Source organism: Typopeltis vanoorti, chromosome 6, assembly GCF_054136105.1.
Source record: "Typopeltis vanoorti isolate ZY-2024b chromosome 6, IOZ_Tvanoo_1.0, whole genome shotgun sequence".
In the NCBI taxonomy this organism is placed as follows: Eukaryota; Metazoa; Arthropoda; class Arachnida; order Uropygi; family Thelyphonidae; genus Typopeltis; species Typopeltis vanoorti.
The window spans coordinates 3,605,554-3,626,069 of NC_143554.1; the positions used below are offsets into that span (position 1 = coordinate 3,605,554).

Sequence of the window (20,516 nt, forward strand, 5' to 3'; positions counted from 1 at the left end):
ATTTAACCCAGTATCTCTACCTCACACCAGCTTCAAACTCACAACCTAAAGGACTTTGCTATCTATGATTTCTATCTTAGAAGGATTTAATTCCCTTGCTATCATCAGCAATACTTTCTCCCACTAGGATGGCTGTATTTTTGATTACTTCTAATTCCTGGTTCAAAGATTCTTCAGAGGAGCAGAATTTGTGAAATCACTAGTTTCCAGAGCACACAAATTCTGCTCCTCTGAAGAATCTTTAAACCAGGAATTAGAAGTAATCAAAAATACAGCCATCCTAAATGGATATAATCCTAAAACAACTCAAAAAATCATCAGTCACTTCTTCACACATCAAACCAGACAGGAAGAAGTCCATAGGATTCCCACACCGTACGTCAAAGGCATCTCCGAACGTCTTTCTAAAATTATGAAGAAATACAATTTTGCCATTACTTACAAACCTATCAACCAAATTTACAATTGTTACCTTCTCCTAAGGACACACTTTCACCTTTGATGTTGCCTGGCATTTATGAGATTCCATGTTCATGCAAATTGTCTTACTTTGGACAGACAGGTAGGTCTGTTCAGAAACGCATCTCGGAACATCAAGACCACATTCATCTTTTTAAACCGCAGAAATCTGGCCTCTCTCAACACGGAATTGAAAATCCAAACCATAGGGAAAAGTCTAAACTTTTATATAGATCTTTATATAAGCATGAACGTTTATACAAAGAAAGTTCTGAAGCCCAACTACACAGACCAAACTTAAACCGCGATGATGTTCTTTTTTAGGAATAGTATGGGAAATTGTCATACAAAATTGTGTTAAATAATTTTTATTTATTTTTATTTTTTTTTACTTCTGTAACATGTTACGCACGTTCAATGAGATTCTATTGTAACCATGTGTCCTAACTGTATTATTATTATTATTTTAAACTACTGTACTGATGATGTCCTAAGATACTTAGGATGAAATATTTACAATTAATAATTTTCACTGTGGTTAATACGTGTGTTTCTTTTAATTATAATATACTATAATCATTATGGATAATAACTTAAAGTGAGGTGCCAATTTGCTTACTTACCTTGGCCACTATCAATTCGAGCTTGTCTCTTTGCTGCACATTCTTCAATTTTAAGTTTGGGCAGTCCACTAACTACAGCTTTAGCCATTCCACCCATACTCTCAATCTGCAGCAAAAAATGCATCTAAAAATTATTTTGTTTTGTTTTCTAATTTAAGAAAAACAAATTAAAAAATTTAAGGATGGCAAAAGAGGGGTTATAATCACTCTCAAAATCACATTTGCAGTTCTCAGGAAAAAATAATTGCTTAATAAAAAAACAAACGTGTGTACAAGCTCCTTCTTTTAACCTGATATTGTAGTTCTGATCCAGTTCTTATGAATTTGGAATCACACTTTCTTTCAGACAAACTACATATGAAAAGCATAAAAAACACGTTACTGATAATGAATGGAGTGGAGCATACCACTTTAGAGCTCCAGAAAGATATTTTGTATAATTATGTATATGTCATCATCATCCTTTCAGGGATTTAGATCCAATGGACTATTCCAGTCTCATTCCATCTTTTCCTTGGTTGTACCTGACTTCTATATCATCCAACTGGGTGGTATTAGAGTATTTTTTTGGACAGTCATGAACTTTCCATTCATTTGATATGTTCAATCCACTTTTTTCAGTATTTGTATAGTTTGTTCAATACTGAGTCTATTTTTAGTGCTATATGTATTTCTGCGCTTTTTTTTTTTTTTTTTTTTTTTTGTCTTAGAGAATATAGTCTCCACTCTCCTTTGTAGAATTTCATTTCTCCAGTTTCTTTCTTTTTTTCTTTTGCAGTTTTTATGGTCCATAATTCACTTCTATGCAATAGAGAAGAGCTTAGAAGTTATTCTGTTATTCTTGTATGCATTTGAACTTGGTTAGGTTTGAAAATATTATTAATCATTCCTGGTATCTTTGGAAAGTTTGAAAATTTGATATCAATGTCAGCTTCTTTTGTATATGATCCAGCACACCCAAGGTATTTGAAGCAATTAATCTGTCCTAAAATTTTATTTTAATCATGATTTACTTTGGACTGGAGATGGTCATTTAAAAGCCATGATTTTTGTTTTGTCTCTTGATATTTGCATTCCAAATTTTTAGAAGTTATGTTTAAGGAGTATATTGATCTTTCGAATTCACCTTCACTTCTCGTGTTAGAAGCTTAATGGAGTGCAATAGCACTGAGAAAGGATTAAAATGTTATTTAATTCTTCCAATATTTCATCTCAATCACTGAGACATCACGAGGAAGTGCAATATGAGACTTGTAACACACACACAAAGGAAACACAAAATTAAGTGAAACATGTGAATGAAAGACAAGAGTTCTAACCTGGTGGATCATCCTCTATGGGCACCTGTTGGTAGCCTAGATTGTAAACTGGAATTTCAAAGTATTAATGTTTCCCCATATTTTGTGAAATTTTATGCAACCATATTTATTTAAATTAGATTGATTTCTGAGAAGTGCTGCAGATTCCAAAAAATGTCTCACTTCTAAATTTACTGTGATGGACCATGGTGGTCTTTATCCAACTGATTCTATAATGAATGGACTAGAGCATACCACTTTATAGCTCCAGAAAGATATTTTGTATAATTATGTATATGTCATCATTATCCTTTCGGGGATTTAGGTCCAATGGACTGTTCCAGTCTCATTCCATCTTTTCCTTGTTTGTCCCTGACTTCTATATTATCCAACTGGGTGGCATCAGAGTATTTTTTTGCCAGACTGACCATAGTCATGACTGCAGATATTTTTTTTTGTGTTCTTCCATATGGATGTTGACTGATCTTCCTGTCTGTCCATAGCAGGCCATCTTGCAGGAAGTAGGGCACTTTGTACATACACTCCAGGCAGAGAGAGAGAGAGAGAGAGAGAGAGAGAGAGAGGGGGGGGGGGTGATCTTTAGTGGAACATATAAAGTTAGCAAGCTTTTGGTGGGGATTGAAAGCCATGTAGACATTTTATTTCCATAAAACTCTGGCTATTTTTTCTAAAATGCCTCAGACATAGGGGATGATGACAGCATTACTAAAATCTTTATGAAGAGAAGATTGAGGATTGGGGGGAAGGACTGATTATTTTTTTTGATACTGTGGGAACTGTAGCTACAGTATCAAAAAAAAATCTGATTAGGTTTGTGCTGTTTCACATTAAGCTCCTAACACATTAAGCTTCTAACATGAGTTTCTCCCAGCACTTAAGCCTTAACACACAGTTCATCTTCACTTTTTGCTATGATTATCAGGTTATCTGCAAACAAAAGGGTATTAAGTATAGCTCCAAGATCCTGGTTAAATACTGGTTTTGTATTTCTCTATTTCTTTGCTATTTCATCTATACAGATATTAAATAAGAGTGATGACATTTGCATCCTTGATGGATCCCTCTGTTTATTGATTTCTATTCTGTTACTTTTTCATTGATTCTCTTACAGCTATTTGGTTGTTTTCATACATGTTAGTTACTGCTGCCAGCAGGTGATTTGGGATGTTTAGATTCTTGAGTATAGTCCACAGTTTGTTCCATAAGACTCTGTCAAAGGCTTTCTGGTAATCTACAAATGCTATGTGTGTTTTTATGTTGAATTCTTAATGTTTTTCAGATTTTTAACGTAAAAGCTGGGTCAATACACGATTGTCCTTTTCACGAGCTATTTTGTTTATCTTCTACAAATGATTTAAGTTTTTAAGTTAATATTCATGCATATAACTTATTATCAACATTTAGGAGACTTATTCCTTTGTAGTTTTTACAGCTGCACTTATCGCTTTTTTTAATATATTGGAATGATAAGTGCCTTATTCCAACTTTCTGGGATTTTTCCTTGTTGCCAGATATTGTGAAATAATTTTATAAGTCATTTGACAAACAGGATGTCTGCATATTTAATAAGTTCTATATTTATTCCATCTTCTCCAGGGGATTTTCTTGATTTGCTTTGCTGTGTTGCTTATTGGATTTCTTGTAATACTATTTCTTCACTGCATAGTTAGTAGTTAGCATTATATCAGTTTTAGATTCATTACTGCCTTGTAATAAGTTTTGGAAGAAGTCCAGCCAGGTTTTCTCTTTGATTATTTCAAGTACTTTTTCTTTTACCTCCTTATTCATATTTCTTAGATTTTGTATGTATTTCGTCTCTTCACTGTAAGATCTCTTTCCAATTTCTCTAAGAAGTTATCCCATGTTTCTCTATTCTTTTTCCAGCATGCTTTTATTGCTATTGCTCTTTTGTATTTATAATTAATTTTTGCTTCTAGCAATTTTATGTTTATCCATTGTTTATATGCTTCTTTCTTGTGTTTCATTATTGCTTCAATTTTTTTAAATTTTTTTATCTCAGTTTCTTATTTCCTTTCTCCTCTTCAATTTATTTTTTTGTTCCAATTAATATATTTTTTAAAATTATTCCATTTTTTAAACTATATCATAATTTTTCTTTTATTTGGACTAGTTTTCCATTTATTTTTATTATATATGTATATTCCATATATTTGTGCAATTGTTTATTTTTAAGAAAACTGTGACTGCTTATAAGTATAATGTTTGATGATGTTTTATGTAGGTGAATTTGGACTTTTTTCATAAGTTATTATGTAAATATTGCCAGACTGTCTGGTTCATTATTAGTATCATTTTTAGTCCATGGAGTTAGAAAACCCATTGCAGGAGACCTCTCTCTCTCTCACACACACAATATATATCGTGTCTTGCCTTGAAACAATGGAAATTATAGCACTTGACAACGAGTCTGGCATTATGTTTCATTCATTCATCACTTACTATGCAAAAAATACCCTTCGTTATTGCTTCCATACTCACACTACTCTTATACAATTCAGTGATGACTTCTCATTCTACCACCACCTATTAAGATATGCAATATCTCCTGCATATTTACCTGAAAGAATTCTCTCACCAACTAGTATATCTCAATCACATACTCTTCTTCCATCTGGCAAGCTCTGCAAGAACACATTCTCTTAATTTGTCCTTATACTTAGCATTCCAGAATCATGAGGCAATCGCATGGCTCTCCACATGCTTTAATGTTTTCTTATCACACAGATATCCAAGTGGCCAGATCTGTACAAAGAAATCTAGATTTGGTTTGGTGCTTTATACTGAGGGACTATTACTTCCTTATCCATAACTGTCAGTGTCCTTCACATTATGTCAACAATTTCTGCATGACCTTTACAATGTTCCAATGTGTCCCTGAACATCAGCTCTATATTTACCAATACTGCCAAGATCATTCACTTCTTCCACCTCCTTGAGCAAAATTCATCCAGTAAAATAGATCTTGTTCCATCTTTTCTGGCCAAAGGGCACAACTTCACACTCAGCAACACTGAAATGACAATCTCATTTGCATGCATAAAGAACCAATCTATTCAAATCCACTTGTAATAACATCACATTAGAGATTTCTGAAACTATTCTTTCCAATTTATTATCATCAAAAAAGAGATGAATTTTTCCTACCAAACTTGAATTTTATCATCCATATATAGATTAAATAACAGCAGCCCCGGAACAGAACCCTGTGATATCCCACTTGTCATCTTTACCTTTTGAGATGCTGAGGAACTGACCATCTATCTAGTTATGCTGCTGATGTAATATACATCCCCAACCTATCAATTTCAACAACAGCGTGTCATGTGGAATTTTATCAAACGCTTTTGTAAAAACATTAATATGGTATCTCCTGTCATACCATATCATTTATAATCATTGTCCTTCCACTGAGTTCTATGCTATTATACTTGGCAACACACAATTTTTTATTTTCACACTCTTCCTCTTCACTGACTCTAAACCACCCTCAAACTCTCAATCATGGTACTAGTGTCCACCATGATTGAAGTGCATACTAGCACTAGCCCACTGCAGTTTAAAGAATACAAGTTGATGACATACTAACACTTTTTATAGCATGTTCAACATGTGACATGTATGGCAGATGAGTAATATATGTGTATGTGTGTATCTGAAATATAGGAAATGGAAAGTGCTATATGGCAGATGAGTAATATATATGTGTGTTTATGTATCTGAAATATAGGAAATGAAAAGTGCTAAGAGATTCAAGCACAATTCTTTTCTACATGAAGCAAGAATAAGTACAGTACATTAAAGCTCAGTCTGACGAGAGATGTGAATGCAAATGAGAACCAGTATGCACAAAATGAGGAAAATGAGAACACATTAGAAGAGGATATAGATTTGATGATGGATAGTGTGAGAATGATGAAGAGGAATGCTTCAAGATTGACTCAGGAAGAGCAATTAGAAAGACTAAAACTATGGAAGAGGTCAGCTGATAAGTAACAGAACAAGAACATATGAAAACATATAAACATAGTACAGATTTATTGAAAATTAGCAACAGATATTTTATACTGAAAATAACAATATATTATTAGTATGGAATGGACAAAATGAGGCAGAATTCATGTAAATATATAGAATGATGGGTTAACTTATAAAAGTGACTGGCACAAGCTAAAAAGATAATATCAAATAATTATTTATTTTTTTAAATATTTTCCAAGAAGGAAATCTCCAATACTTTCAGGGTTGAGAAGAAATTATTTCAATTTAAATTAAAATGGTGAAAAAAAAAAAGTCTGATGAGACTTTTATATTTAAGACATCTTCATTTAATAAGGTGAGTATCATTCAAAGTATTCCATGGATGAACACCACCACCACATTATGTGAGACCAGACACCAAACTTGATAAATTTATGGACTAGAATGCAGTTATTGGCATTCACTAATCCTTCCTCACCCCCCAAAAAATGCATATGCGCTGCATAAGCAGACTGTCCAAAATATGATAAATCACAGTCACAAGGAGTCTGATGAACACCATATGATAGAAATGAAAGTTTAAACTTCATAGTTGGCAGGAAAATTAGACATCATCAAATGTCTTCAGAATTCTGCTGAAAGCTTCAGAGATGCCAGATTCATTATTATTATTAACACCAGACCCCCATGGAGTCAAAAAGACTCATTGTGGGAGGGAAACACTTTTACTCACAAAGCCCATCAAGCTGTGCTTTAAACCCATTCAATGTATCCACATTCACCACAATGTCAGGCAACACTGTTCATACTCTCTTTATATGACTTATGTCCCCTTGTTCTATTGCCTTCCCCTCCTATGAAACATTTCTTCCACATTAACCTAGTAACAACCCTTTACCAACTTAAATGTCTAAATCACATACCCTCTCTTCCTCCTATTCACAAGGTTTTGCAAACTGCATTCCCTCAATCTGTCCTTATATCCCACATCCCAAAGACCAGTTACGACCTTAGTAAGTCTTCTCTGAACCCTTTCCAACATATCCTCATCACCTGAAAAGAAGAGAATTTAACTTTTATTATAATTATTATTAAGACCAGCCCTCCATAGTCTCTTTACTCTATGATCTCTTTACTCACAGATTGATGGGCTTTGTGAGTAACACTGTGGAGTCAAACGCTGTTATTCACAAAGCCCATCAATCTGTGCTTTAAACTCATTCAATGTATCAACATTGACCAATGTCAGGCAATGTATTCCACTGACTAACCACACTCCATGTAAAGAATCTACTTCTTATGCTTGAGAAGTAACAGAAAGACAGTGGGCAAAAGTGGTGATGAGTGAGTGATGTTGATTGTTAAGATAGTGTGCATAGATAACTGCAAGTTAGTGGCAGTAAGCAGTAAGAGAGCTGGTAACGAATGGTAAGAAAGCAAACATGCAAACATGCAAAAACTAATTCAAGATATAAAAGCAGAGTTGGTATAGATGAGGCAAGAGCTTAAACATATGAGTAATGAGCTGAGGAGAATTACAGATTTACATGGGAACGTGAGGAAGAATGAGACAAAAGATTTGAAAGAAATATCGAATAATTTGAGAGTGGCACTGTATGGAGATTCGATGATAAGAGGTATGATGAATGAAAAAGTACATGAGGTCTGTTTTCCTGGAGGTAGAACAAGCAGAGTGGTTGAAGCATTGGACAAGTGGAGTATGTGGGCAAAAGAGTTGGTAAGTGGTAGTTGTAGGTATGATTTGACTGGTCACAAGAAGAATGTAAGGAGGAATGCCATAAGGCTGTTAAGGAGGGGAAAAGATAACAGCATAATAGGTAAGGTAGTCAACATGTTGCCCAGGAATAATATTGATGAATTGAGAAGGCGAGCGAAGATTATGAATGGTATGCTAGCAGAATTGTGTGAGGAAAAAGGAGTTCATTTTGTGAATGTGTGAGATGAGTCTGAGGGGCAGACAGAGCTGTACAGACTACATCTGAATGGATCTGGTGTGAGTCAGTTGGAGAAACTTTTGCTGCAAGAGCAGGAGACTAAGTTTGTGAATGGAGAGGTGAGTGAAGAGAATAAGAGAGAAGGAACACAGAAAGGACAGGGGACACTGCATGAAAGATGACAGTTTCAAGAGTAGATGTGTGAATGCACAAGAAAGGATTAACACAGTCAAGGATGTGAGGGTGACATTTAGGTCTGGGGAAGGGTGCAATATCAGTGATGATAGACAGGAATGGACAAAGGAGAGTGTAGAGAAGTCATGTCCACGAAGCGGGGTTTGTGGGACTTGTCATAGAAACAGAAATGAGCTAGTGTGTATGTTTACAAATGCTAGAAGTATTAGAAACAAGGGGAATAAAATTGTAGCATTGATAGAGTTCATTGCCCAAGAAATTGTTGGTTTAAGTGAAACATGGTTGAATGAGGATGATATATTGACAGGAACAAATATGTAGTCTTTCATGAAGACAGACAAAGCAGAAAGGGAGGAGAGATGCTATTAATGATGGCAGAGGAGTTGTGTACATTTAGGGTGGAGATGCAAGGAGCAAATACTGACAGTGGTTTTGAAACAGTATGGCGTGAAGTGTGCACATGGATTACTGTGGACAGGATGAAATGTTTAGTAAGGTGTTGCTATTAGACCTGATAATGTGGAAGGCAGTGAGAAGGAAATGTTTAGATAAATTGGTTTGGCTAATAAGAAAAGGGTGATCATTATGGGCGATTTCGATTATGGTAATATAGACTGGAATGAAGAGACGGCATCAGAAACCAACGAGAATGAATATCTTGAGTTTTTAAGGGATAACTACCTTAAGCAGTATATAACAGAGGCCACACATGGATCAAAAGGTCTTGAATTTGATTATATAATCAGAAGATACTGTTGTAAATGAAGTGAGATATCTTCCTCCAGTTGATGAAAGTGAACATGAAATGATCACTTGGGAGGCAGCCAGCCATATCAGGACTTTTGTGAAAAAAGAGTATACATGGAACTATATGACAAGTGTTGAAGGTTTTTCCCATTTTATTATATCAAAGTAAAAAAAACTTTCAACATTTATCTCTAATCCAGAGTATTTCAGTCATAAAGTGTTACACCATTTGGTTACTTATATATGGAAATTTGACTTTTGCATTACTTCAATCTTGGTATCACTCCTGGGTCTGGCTAATACTGATGAGACCTCAATAAATGTCAAAATCAGTCTGGGTAGTGACCCTTCCCATAATGCATAGCATTATACATGTCAATAAGGATATATGATTTGTATTATGGGATACCAAGACAAGTGATGCTAAGTCATTAGTCTCTATATACAAACTGCCCAGTCATGAAGTTACTTCACTTGCAAACTTTGTTTGCTTATGTTTGGATTAAGGATTAAACCATTAATATACATTTTTTTTGCATCTTTAAATTATATAAGGCAGGTGATTATGGCAAACTCAGGAAGCAGCTTACAGCAATATCATGGGAAGGAAATCAGTGCTGCTTAGTCTCTACTCAGGAATTATCTGGCAGAGGCAATGACCGAGTATTCCAAAGATCAGGAGATTAAATAAGGCAGATGTAAAATGGATGACTGAAGAGGCTAAGCATGTAATGTGGAAGAAAAAAAGGCATTGTGGAGGCAGCACAAGATGAGTGGGGATAATCAGTTACATGAAGAGTACAAAGAGCAAGCAAGGAAGGTGACTCACTTAGTAAGGGTAGCAAAACTGTGGAATGAGCAGCAGTCAGCAAATGATGCTAAAAGAAATCCTAGGGAATTTTTTCGATATGTGGCCAGTAGAAGGAACAGTGATTATAGGAGAATGATAAACACTGAGGAGGATATAATAGAGGTGTTAAATGAGCAGTTAATTTAAAGTATTCTATTTTGTGATTATAACATAATGCAGAACTTGCAAGCAGTGGGGATGGTGGAGAAACCTCTAATGTTGAGTAAGCAGGAGGTATATGAGGAATTGAGTAAACTTGATGTCAACAAGGCCATGGGACTTTATGGTATATCACTGCATGTCTTAAAGGAATGTTCCAGGGAGTTAACAACAGCTTTAATGTACATTTTTCACATGAGTCTTAGATTAACCCAGGTCCAAAAAGGAATGGAAAATATCTCCAATCTGCTTGTCTGGAGTTGTGGGCAAAGTGTTGGTGAAGATAGTGTGGACAAGGATTCAGAACTGGGAGGACAGTACCAGAATTCTCTTTAATGGACAGCATGGGTTTGCTCAAGGAAGATTGTGTTTTAGCAATCTGTTTACTTATTATAACAAGGTGATGAATACATTGGACAAGGGGGATGCATATACAGTAGCATATTTAGATTTTGCAAAACTTTTTGATAGATTACCACATGACAAAGTAGTAATTAAATTGGAACAGACTGGGTTGGATTGGAGATTGGCTGTCTGATAAGTATCAACAAGTTGTGTATGGGGGAGTGATATCCCAGAAGAGGAATTCCACTAGTGGCATGCCCCCAAGGGATATGATTTAGGGCCATTGTTGTTTAAGTTGTATGCAAATGACATTGGAAAGAGCCTAATGGTGGTATACAGTTTTTGTAGATGATGCAAAAATCAGTTATGAGAAGTCAAGCAGATGTAGCTTTGCAAAAGGACCTAAATACACTGTCTGAATGGGTGAGTGTGTGTGGGGGATGCCCGTTTTAATGTTGCAAGGTGTAAGGTTTTAAAATTCTAAAGCAAGGATGGGATGCAGAGTATAGGATTGGTGGGGATATTTTGGAGGAGATGAAGAATTTGGGGATTGTGGTGGACAGGGACTTGAAATTTCGTGGACATTTTACTAAAATTGTGAGGACAACACAGTGGATTATGGGAATGATGTGAAGAAAACTAACATGTAGAAGTAAGGATGTTTTAATTCCATCTTACAAGACTTTGATCAGGCCACATATGGATCACTGCACACAGATTTGATTACCAGGTTTTAAAAAGGATGATGAGATGTTGGAGAGGGTCCAGAGATGATTGACTTAGTTGGTTTCTGGTCTCTGGAATGTGGAATATGAGGACAGATTAAGAGAATGCAAATTACAGCTCACAGTGGATAGAAAGAAGAGGGGAAACATGATCAAGATGATGATAAGGAGAAATTACCAGATTAGCATGGATGAGAGTTTTCATAGAATATCTGGAGACATGGGAAGAACAAGAAACCATCTCTCAAAGCTGTATAAGGTGGGTGTGAGCAAGGGGTGAGGAGCAGATTTTTTGCATCGAGAGTGGTGGTCATTTGAATTCACTGCTTGAGAGAGAGTGTGGTGAGTGAAGTGACAGTGAATGCATTTAAGTTGAGGTATGATGAGCTGTGTGCATGCGAGAATGGGACCTACTAAGATGAGTCTCTTGACTCCATGGAGGTCTGTTGATAATAATAATAATAAAGAAAACTTATCCTAAGTGCTTGTGTTTTAGGAAACCATCTCCAATAGATGCTTCTAGTAAGACAAGATGATCAGTTATTGAGTGATTGTTGTTGTGTTGTGATGTGATGATTTGTGAGTGAGCGATGATTGTTGTCGAGTCTGCAGAAGCCAGATTATGTTCTGAAAAAAGTTGTTTCTCTTCAGAAACCATAAAAGACAAGAGTTAACAATTTTTTCCAGAATCTTACACAAGCAGATAGTCAGAGCAATTGGTAGATAGCTTATTGGGATAATGGATCTTTCCCTAGCTTAGGAAAGCAATAATAATGCTTTTGGATACTTGGCCCCTTTTACCAAGTATCCAGAAACATATGGTCACAAAAAACTTCTGTTCAATAGATACAATTATTCCAATGTAGAAGGGAACAGATGTTTGACCTTCTTATAATGGATGTTATCTAGTCCAACAACAGCTGTGTGACATTTAAGAAAGGCTTTCATTTTTTGTTTTGTTTACAGCATGTTGAAATCTTTCCTACTGCTCAAAGAGAACAGACTCTGGGGAATAAGAAGATACTGGTGATGTTTTGGCAAAAATCTCTCCAAGAGTGTCAGCAAATGTATATCCATTATGTTCAAGGAAAGTAGGTGGGAATATCTGCCCTTCATTTTCCAGATTTTATCCCAGAAGTCTGTGCTGTTCATTGATTTTGTTATAGAAGATGTGTATTAGATCCCAAATTCCTTCTGGCTATGACAATGGCTGTGACTTACTCAGGCATGGGTACATTTTAAAGCAATAAGGTTTGTTATGGGATATCTGAAGAAGATACTCTGACTTTCTTCTGAGCTTCATAGGCTTCTGCACAAACAGCATTCACACGTTTAGGGAAAAGTGGAAACTGACTAGACAGGTTAGGAATTGCATTTGTGACAGCTTGTGTAATACACTCTGTCACATGATTCACCACATCACTGATAGGATATGAGCTGACTGCTGAAGAATCAAATTCTGATAAGGAAGAGAAGGTGAACCAGTCAGCTTGCTCTATGTTCCATCATGATATCTGCAATATATGACATTGTTGCACATGCAAAAATGTGGATATCACAGGGAAATGATTGCACCCGAATAAGTTGTCATCAGTTTCTGACTTAAAACGGTGGGAAATAGGAGAGATATTCATATTCAACCTTTGGTATGAGGAAACTCATACCAAAGGTTGTCTCAGTACTGAAAGTGCCATTTGGTTAGAAAAGCCTAAGTTCACCTATTAGGCTGCAAAGAATCTTTATAGAGCTTTTCAAATGAAGGTGAGAAGTCAGATAGTCACATATGAAGGTGGCAGGATTCTGAAAACTGAGGTTTTCATCCTACAAACACAGATAAAATGGCTAGAAGAATACATGCAATTAAGAGGCAAAATAAACTGGCTGAACAGCCTTATTTCTGGTTGCAATACAAAAGAACAACCCAAGTTTTATTTTTGAACTCATGTTCACATTAAACTTTGTATAGTTTCAAAGTGAAGGCTAAACATTTGTCTACTTAATATAAAGTAATGATTATTACCTCGTCTATTACTTTTCTTGCTTCTTCATATATTTGATCAGTAAGAGCTTCCATCATGTAGGATCCTCCCCATGGATCAATCACCTGTTGTATAAAGTATGAAAATATCAACTAATATTACAAAATTTTTACAAGTTTCAGCCTTTTTTGGAATAAAGAAAAAGGCTGAAAATATTGCTTTCAAAAGCAGATATTGAAAGTAAAATTCATAATGTACTAATGCTATCTACACATGCTGTATTCTAAAATTTACAAAATACTCAAAAACACAACAAAAATATGATCTTTAATAATTTCTATTGGCACAAATTATTAAAAAAATAAACAAACACTATCAATTATTTCCATAGGAGGGAAGCTCCTAAGATGATATATAGCAGTGGTGTTCAACCTTTTTTATTATGAGAGCTACTTTTCTATAAAAAGTTATTCGGTGATCTACTCTCTTATATAGATCACGTCCCCCCAACCCGATATCTGATTACGCACAAATAAACGACTAAAAAAAATTACAGAACTAAAAACTTTATTTGTGTATTTAAAAATTTATTTATCATTTTTAATTATTTTAATACAACAAAAACAACAACAAGTATATCGGAATAAAATATTTATTTCTCTATTTTGGAAAACCAAAGTTAGAAAAAACAACAGATTGATTACAAACTCACAAGTTACAGGAAATGTTGGTTGATTAAAAAAAAAAAAGTTAATGTGAAATTTGGCATTGTTTGGATCTCGCAATATTGTCATAGTCAAGTTGATATGAAGAAGTAGCCAATTGCAGAGAATCATCCAAATGATCATTTGTAATTTGGTTTCTTAATTGATTTTTTATGACGGTCATATTTGAAAAAGCAGTGACAAGTATGTCGATCCAAAAAACGATAGAATTTTTCATGCAATATCAGTTAATATTGAGAATTTTTCATGTGCATACTTCCAAATGACTTCATTGTTTACTGATTTTAAATGGAAACTATTCTTAATGTTTATTATCTCAAGTTCTACTTCAGCTTGGTTTATATCAAACAGCCCACTAATTTTATTTGAAATTTCTGTGATCTGCAAGTTTTCTTGAAATGGATTATTGATAAAAGATACAATCATTTCAGTTTTATTAAAATCTTTAAATCTTGAATTTATTTCTTCCTCAGCTAATTCTATTTCATGAATAAATTCTTTTAAATCATAGCAAAGCATTTCTTGATTTTGTTCAAAAAATTTTAATAAATGTGGGAGATGTCTAAATTTGCGGTCATTTATATTTTTCTTTAATAAAAGTAAGTATTGTTTGAGTTTTTATTGAACTTAACATGTCAAATAAATTTTTATCTCTACCTCGTAACTCTAAATTTAAATAGATTAATTTCGTACAGAAACCTACTAAAAATTATAAGTGTAACAACCATCTTTTATCACTCAATTGTGGATAAATATCTCCTTTTTCATGAAAAAAAATTTTTATATCGTTAATTAATACAAGAAATCTTTCTAAAAATTGACTTCTGCTGAGCCATCAAACAAAATTTACAATTTTAAATGTAATATCCATAGCATATCAAAAGTTCCTGTCAAATAAGTCAGCTTGTGCTCTTAGAGAATATAGAGACAAATGCAAGAATGCTAAACACTGCGTAAAACTAGCTAAACAAAAGTCAGGGGACGACTTTGGCAAGAATATAGAAAATAAATATCAAGAAGGTGGCAAAATATTCTGGAGGTTGTTGAAGAAGCTTAGGAATGGAGGAAAGAGTGCTGTAAAAGGAGTTAGGAATGATAAAGGTGACATGAAAACAGGAGAAAAAGATATCCTTGAAGTATGGAGTAATTACTTTGAAAAACTGCTAAATGAAACAAGCAGTGATGACAGCACAGTGGTAAAAAACACTGACCAGGCATGCAGTCAGGAATACATATCCATACTTGAAGTAGAAAAAGCCATCAAAGGCTTGAAATGTGGAAAGGCAGCAGGAGTAGATGATATTCGACCAGAAATGCTGAAGTATGGTGGTATAAGAGTCTTACAGTGGCTGCACTGCATAGTTCAGAAAGCCTGGACAGAGGGACGAATTCCCGATGATTGGAGTAGAGCTCTCATAGTACCCATATATAAAAAGGGAAATAAAACTGCATGTGAGAATTACAGAGGTATTTTCCTACTGAGTGTTTCTGGCAAGATCTATGCAAGTATGCTTGAGAAACGGTTGAGAAGAATTGTGGAAGAAAAGCTTGGTGAAGAGCAAGCTGGATTCAGGCCAAATAGAGGCTGTCAGGATCAAATCTTCACTTTACGACAAATAGTCGAGAAAGCATGGGAATATAACAAAGATCTGTATTTAAGTTTTGTCGATTTGGAAAAGGCATATGACAAGGTGCCAAGAGAGAAGCTATTCAATACGCTGCAGTTATATGGTGTCAATGGGGCATTATATCAAGCAATACTTAGTCTTTATTTGGGTTGTAAGTCAGCAGTTAGAATTGAAGGAAGTACAGGAAGATGGTTTAATGTTAAATCTGGTGTGAGACAAGGATGTACATTATCTCCTCTGTTATTCATTATCTATATGGATCACATTATGAAGGAAAGTGGTATTAAACATGATATCAAAATTGGAAATGTTAATGTCAGCTCTTTGCTTTATGCAGATGATGTTATACTTCTAAATAAATCTGCTACAAGTCTGCAAGATTCTCTGACTAAATTGAATAGCTGTTGTAACAGATATGGTATGAAGGTCAGCAATAAAAAGACAAAGACAATGAAAATAGGTAGAATCATTGAAAATGTCAACTGTGTTGTGAATGGAGAACCTGTGGAACAAGTAAAATATTTCAGCTATTTAGGCACAATTTTTACTGAAGATGGTAAATTAAATATAGAAATAGACAACAGAATCAGCAAAGCTGGTATGGTGGGAAGTCAACTGAATAAATTCATATGGAATAAGAGAGAAATTAGTCGGAACACTAAATTAGCTGTATACAAGACAGTGTTCAAACCAGTTTTAACTTATGGATCTGAGAGCTGGGTCAGAAGTAAAACACTTGACCAAAGACTAGAGACCACAGATATGAGAGTCCTGAGAAAGATTATAGGCGTGAACAGATGGCATCAATGGCAATATCATATTAACGAGGATATTAGGAAAGAACTTGACATTGTCAGCATCCAGGAATGCATTAGCAGAGCTAATCTCAGGTGGTATGGTCACTTATACAGAATGGGCGAGGAAAGATTAGCAAAACAAGTGTTCTCTGCCAGGTTGGCAGCAAAACGACCCAGAGGAAGACCAAGATATAGGTGGATTGATACGGTACAAAGTGCTTTAGACGATAGAAATATAAGATCCGATAATGTTGGAGTCTTGACAAGTAACAGACTGATTTGGAGGAAAATTGTAGATAGGAAATTAATAATGATGTAATTTTTTTCATGTAGCACTATCATATCCTGTACATCTCTTGAGGGTACATGGCAGGAATTTGATGATGATGATGATGATATCCAAAACATCTTTTGTGTTTAATCTTTTACTACACAGTACTTGTTGATGAATAATACAGTGGTATGTTAAAAAATCTGGATATTTGTCATCGTTTTTACATAATGAAATGAAGCCTGATTTATTACCTATCATTGCAGGAGCACCATCAGTAGTAATAGACACAAGTTTAAAAAGCGGAAGTTTGTGTTGTTTCACAAATTCATCAAATGCCGAAAAATTATCTTCTCCCCTAGTCCTTTCTAATATTGGTATAATTTTCAAAAATTCTTCTTTACCTGAATAATCTTGAAATACCATGCGAATAAATACCATTAAATGAGCAATATCAGTAATGTCATTTGATTCATCAAACTGTAATGAAAACGTAACACACTGGTGAATGTCTGACATTAACCTGGCCTGGAAACTTTTCTCCGGCAACTGGAACTCTTCCTTTCGGAAGTCTTCTCCCCTAGTCCTTCCTAATATTGGTATAATTTTCAAAAGTTCTTCTTTACCTGAATAATCTTGAAATACCATGCGAATAAATACCATTAAATGAGCAATATCAGTAACGTCATTTGATTCATCAAACTGTAATGAAAACGTAACACACTGGTGAATGTCTGACATTAACTTGGCCTGGAAACTTTTCTCTGGCAATTGGAACTCTTCCTTTCGGCAATTTGAAACCTTGTCTGCGGCCTAGAAGTAGTCTCTCTCTCTAGCGATGTCTCGAACAGAGAAGCTCCTTTCTGGAAGTGGGAAACTCCCCTCTCAAGCAACGTGGATCCAGGCAGTCTCTCTGATGGCGACTCTGGACCGGGTGGCCTCCTCTCTGACAGCAATTCTGGAACCAGGACCCATTCTGCTTGCTTCAGTCCCTTTTTATTAGGCTGCCTCTGAGACCTCACATGAAGTTTGGCAATCCCGAAAGAATCGGTATGAGTCTTTCATCTTAAGTTTCAAGTTCAGCATGCCTTTTGTTCTCCTCTGCTTTCTTTTGATTGTAAGTTGCCGACTATCGGAAAGTTGTTTGGACTCTTTCTGACTGACTTTGGAGATGTTTACACTTAGAGCCTGCAAACCTTTCTCATACATACAAGTTTCAATAACAATCTTTCTAATGCCCATGTACAGCTTCAGCGACAAAAACATTGCCTTTGTTTTTAACACTCTAACATATTCTTATTAAAGCAGTATATATAGTTAGCTTCAAAAGAGTTATTTACAAAAACATCTAATACAAACTATACCAAGACACAAAGTTTATTTTTTTACAATATTCACATGGGACTTAACCTCAGTAAAAAATCGATGTAATGTGCTTTGGAATATTTAATATTTAAGCTACAATCGAGTTTTTACACTTTGCTTATAATCGTATTCATTCAGCTCACTGTTTGACTTCCACTGATCCAAATTAATTCATTTACCCGGACTTATAAGAAAATTACTGATTTGACAATTTTAATGAAAAATAAATAAACAATAGCAATACACTTAAAGCAAATTAAAAATAATACAAAATAATGATAAATAAAATATTATGTTTTCAGTTTTAATTAAATTTGTAAGTAAGGAGGAATGCACAAGAGATCGACCAAAAATCGCTCTGAGATCGACGGGTTGAACACCTCTGATATATAGCAATATTTAGAACCTGAGAAGAAAATATATTCTTCGTTTTAATCCTTTACCCAAGGAAGCAAAACAATGTTTTGTGCATGAAATATATTCATGTCTGAGCTACTTGTATATAGAGGCTAATGACTTCACATCACTTGCCTTAGCATATATCCCATAATGCAAAGCACACATCCATTTGGACATGCATAATGCTATGCATAATGGGAAGGGCCAATACCCACATTGGCCAGGCAAGTGATGTGAAGTCATTAGCCTCTATATAAATACATATATTTTTTTTTTTTATATCGAGCCCATACATGAGAGGTTGGTTGATCAACCTATAGTACATCAGTACCGTATATGGGTAGTGGGTTGGGAGAGGAGGAACTTTTTTACATTTGATTTAAAAGACTGTAAATTGTATTCATTGGGAAACACAACAGGGGGGGGGGTGGAAGATTGTTCCACAATACAGTAGCTGCAGGAATGAAGGAAGAAGAAAAGAAACTTGTTCTGTTTGTTTCAAGGTGCACTGTGAAGGGATGTTGAGCAGCTGCACAATGTTTATGCCAGGAGAGACTTGATATCAGGGTAATTCCAAGAAGAGAAATCTCATTTTGTCTGGAAATTTGGGTAACATCAAAAATAGTACTGGGAAAAAATTATTCTATTTTTATGAAAAATAAGACAGAACTGGGTTTTATTAGCATTGAAATTGATGAGGTTATCTGAATCCCATTGGAGGATGGCTTGGAGGTCTGAATCGAGGGCAGTGGTGAGTTGTGTAGAGTAATGTTTATCAAATGAAAGGGAGGAATGCAATGTGCTGTCATCTGCAAAACTGTGTATTGGGTTGGAGGGCAACTGAAGTAGATCATTGATATATATAGCAGGAAAAGAGAGTTGGTGAGAGGACAGAATCATGTGGAACCCAGGAATAGTTGAATGATGAGAGGATAAGGAGCTATCCACACACACACACACACACACACACACACACACACACACACACACACACACACACACACACACACACACACACACACACACAGCGTGAATCCAGACAGAAAGATCCAAATACAGAAGTTCTGAGACAAACCAAATGATGGTAGTTTGCTTAGTAAGCCTTTGTGCCAGACTCGGTCAAAAGCTTTGGAGATATCAAGTGCAACCACTTCAGATTCATCAAACTTTTCCATGGCATTTGTCCAGAGATGGGTGACATATGTGAGCAGATTTCTTGTTGATCGGCAGCGATGGAATCCATACTGACGGTCATTTATTAGGTGGGTTCCTTCAAGATAGTGTAGGAGTTGGGAATTGATGATTTTTTCCATTACATTAGACAGGATTGAGGTAGGTTGGATGGCAGTGACTTGTCATCCTTCTTAGGAATGGGTTGAATATAGGCTGATTTTCAGTTTGTGGGATAGATTCCAGTGGAGTAAGAGAGTATATATATGCAGCATAGGATACGAGTCAGTTCTGGTGCACAAACTTTCAAGACAATTGCAGAAATGTCATCAGGGCCAGGAGGCTTTTTTGTGTCTAATTTTGAAAGTATTTTTCAAAAGGATATAGGGGCATTGTATGTTGGACATCTGGAATGGTTGGGGGACATTTACGATTGTCAGTTATGTATGCACTGGAAGCAAAGTGTGAAGCCATAAGATTGGCTTTCTGTGAGTGATGATGCAATAGAGCTATCTGGGTATGATAGGGATGGGAATAGTGTTGGTTAGAAGTTAAGGCCAATTGCTTGGCAAGAGAAACTAGCAGCCTGCCAACTGAACAGGCTGCTAGTTTCCTGCTTTTTGCTCTTTTAAGTCTGTTTTGGAATCACTGATTGCTTTTTTGTGCATCTATTTCAGGCTTCAGTATCAGTTCTAAAGGAGGATGGAGTTCTTGATTTGAGCAGTTACGGTGTTTGGTTTTTCATTTGTATAGCCTTGGCACATCTTTTGGAGAACCAGAGTTTAGTTAGGGAATGGCAGTTGAGA

General features: G+C 35.4%; 1 protein-coding gene across 1 annotated transcript in view; it reads right to left on the minus strand.

Moving 5' to 3' along the window:
- Positions 1 to 20,516, minus strand: part of LOC150105253 (methylmalonyl-CoA mutase, mitochondrial-like) — a 429,676-nt gene that overhangs the window by 215,546 nt on the left and 193,614 nt on the right. Inside the window, exons 10-11 of the mRNA XM_090394648.1 lie at positions 13,397 to 13,480; positions 1,083 to 1,188 (exon numbers count right to left, since the gene is read on the minus strand). Coding sequence (XP_090250774.1) covers positions 1,083 to 1,188; positions 13,397 to 13,480 — 190 coding nt within the window. The remainder of the gene's footprint in view (positions 1 to 1,082; positions 1,189 to 13,396; positions 13,481 to 20,516) is intronic.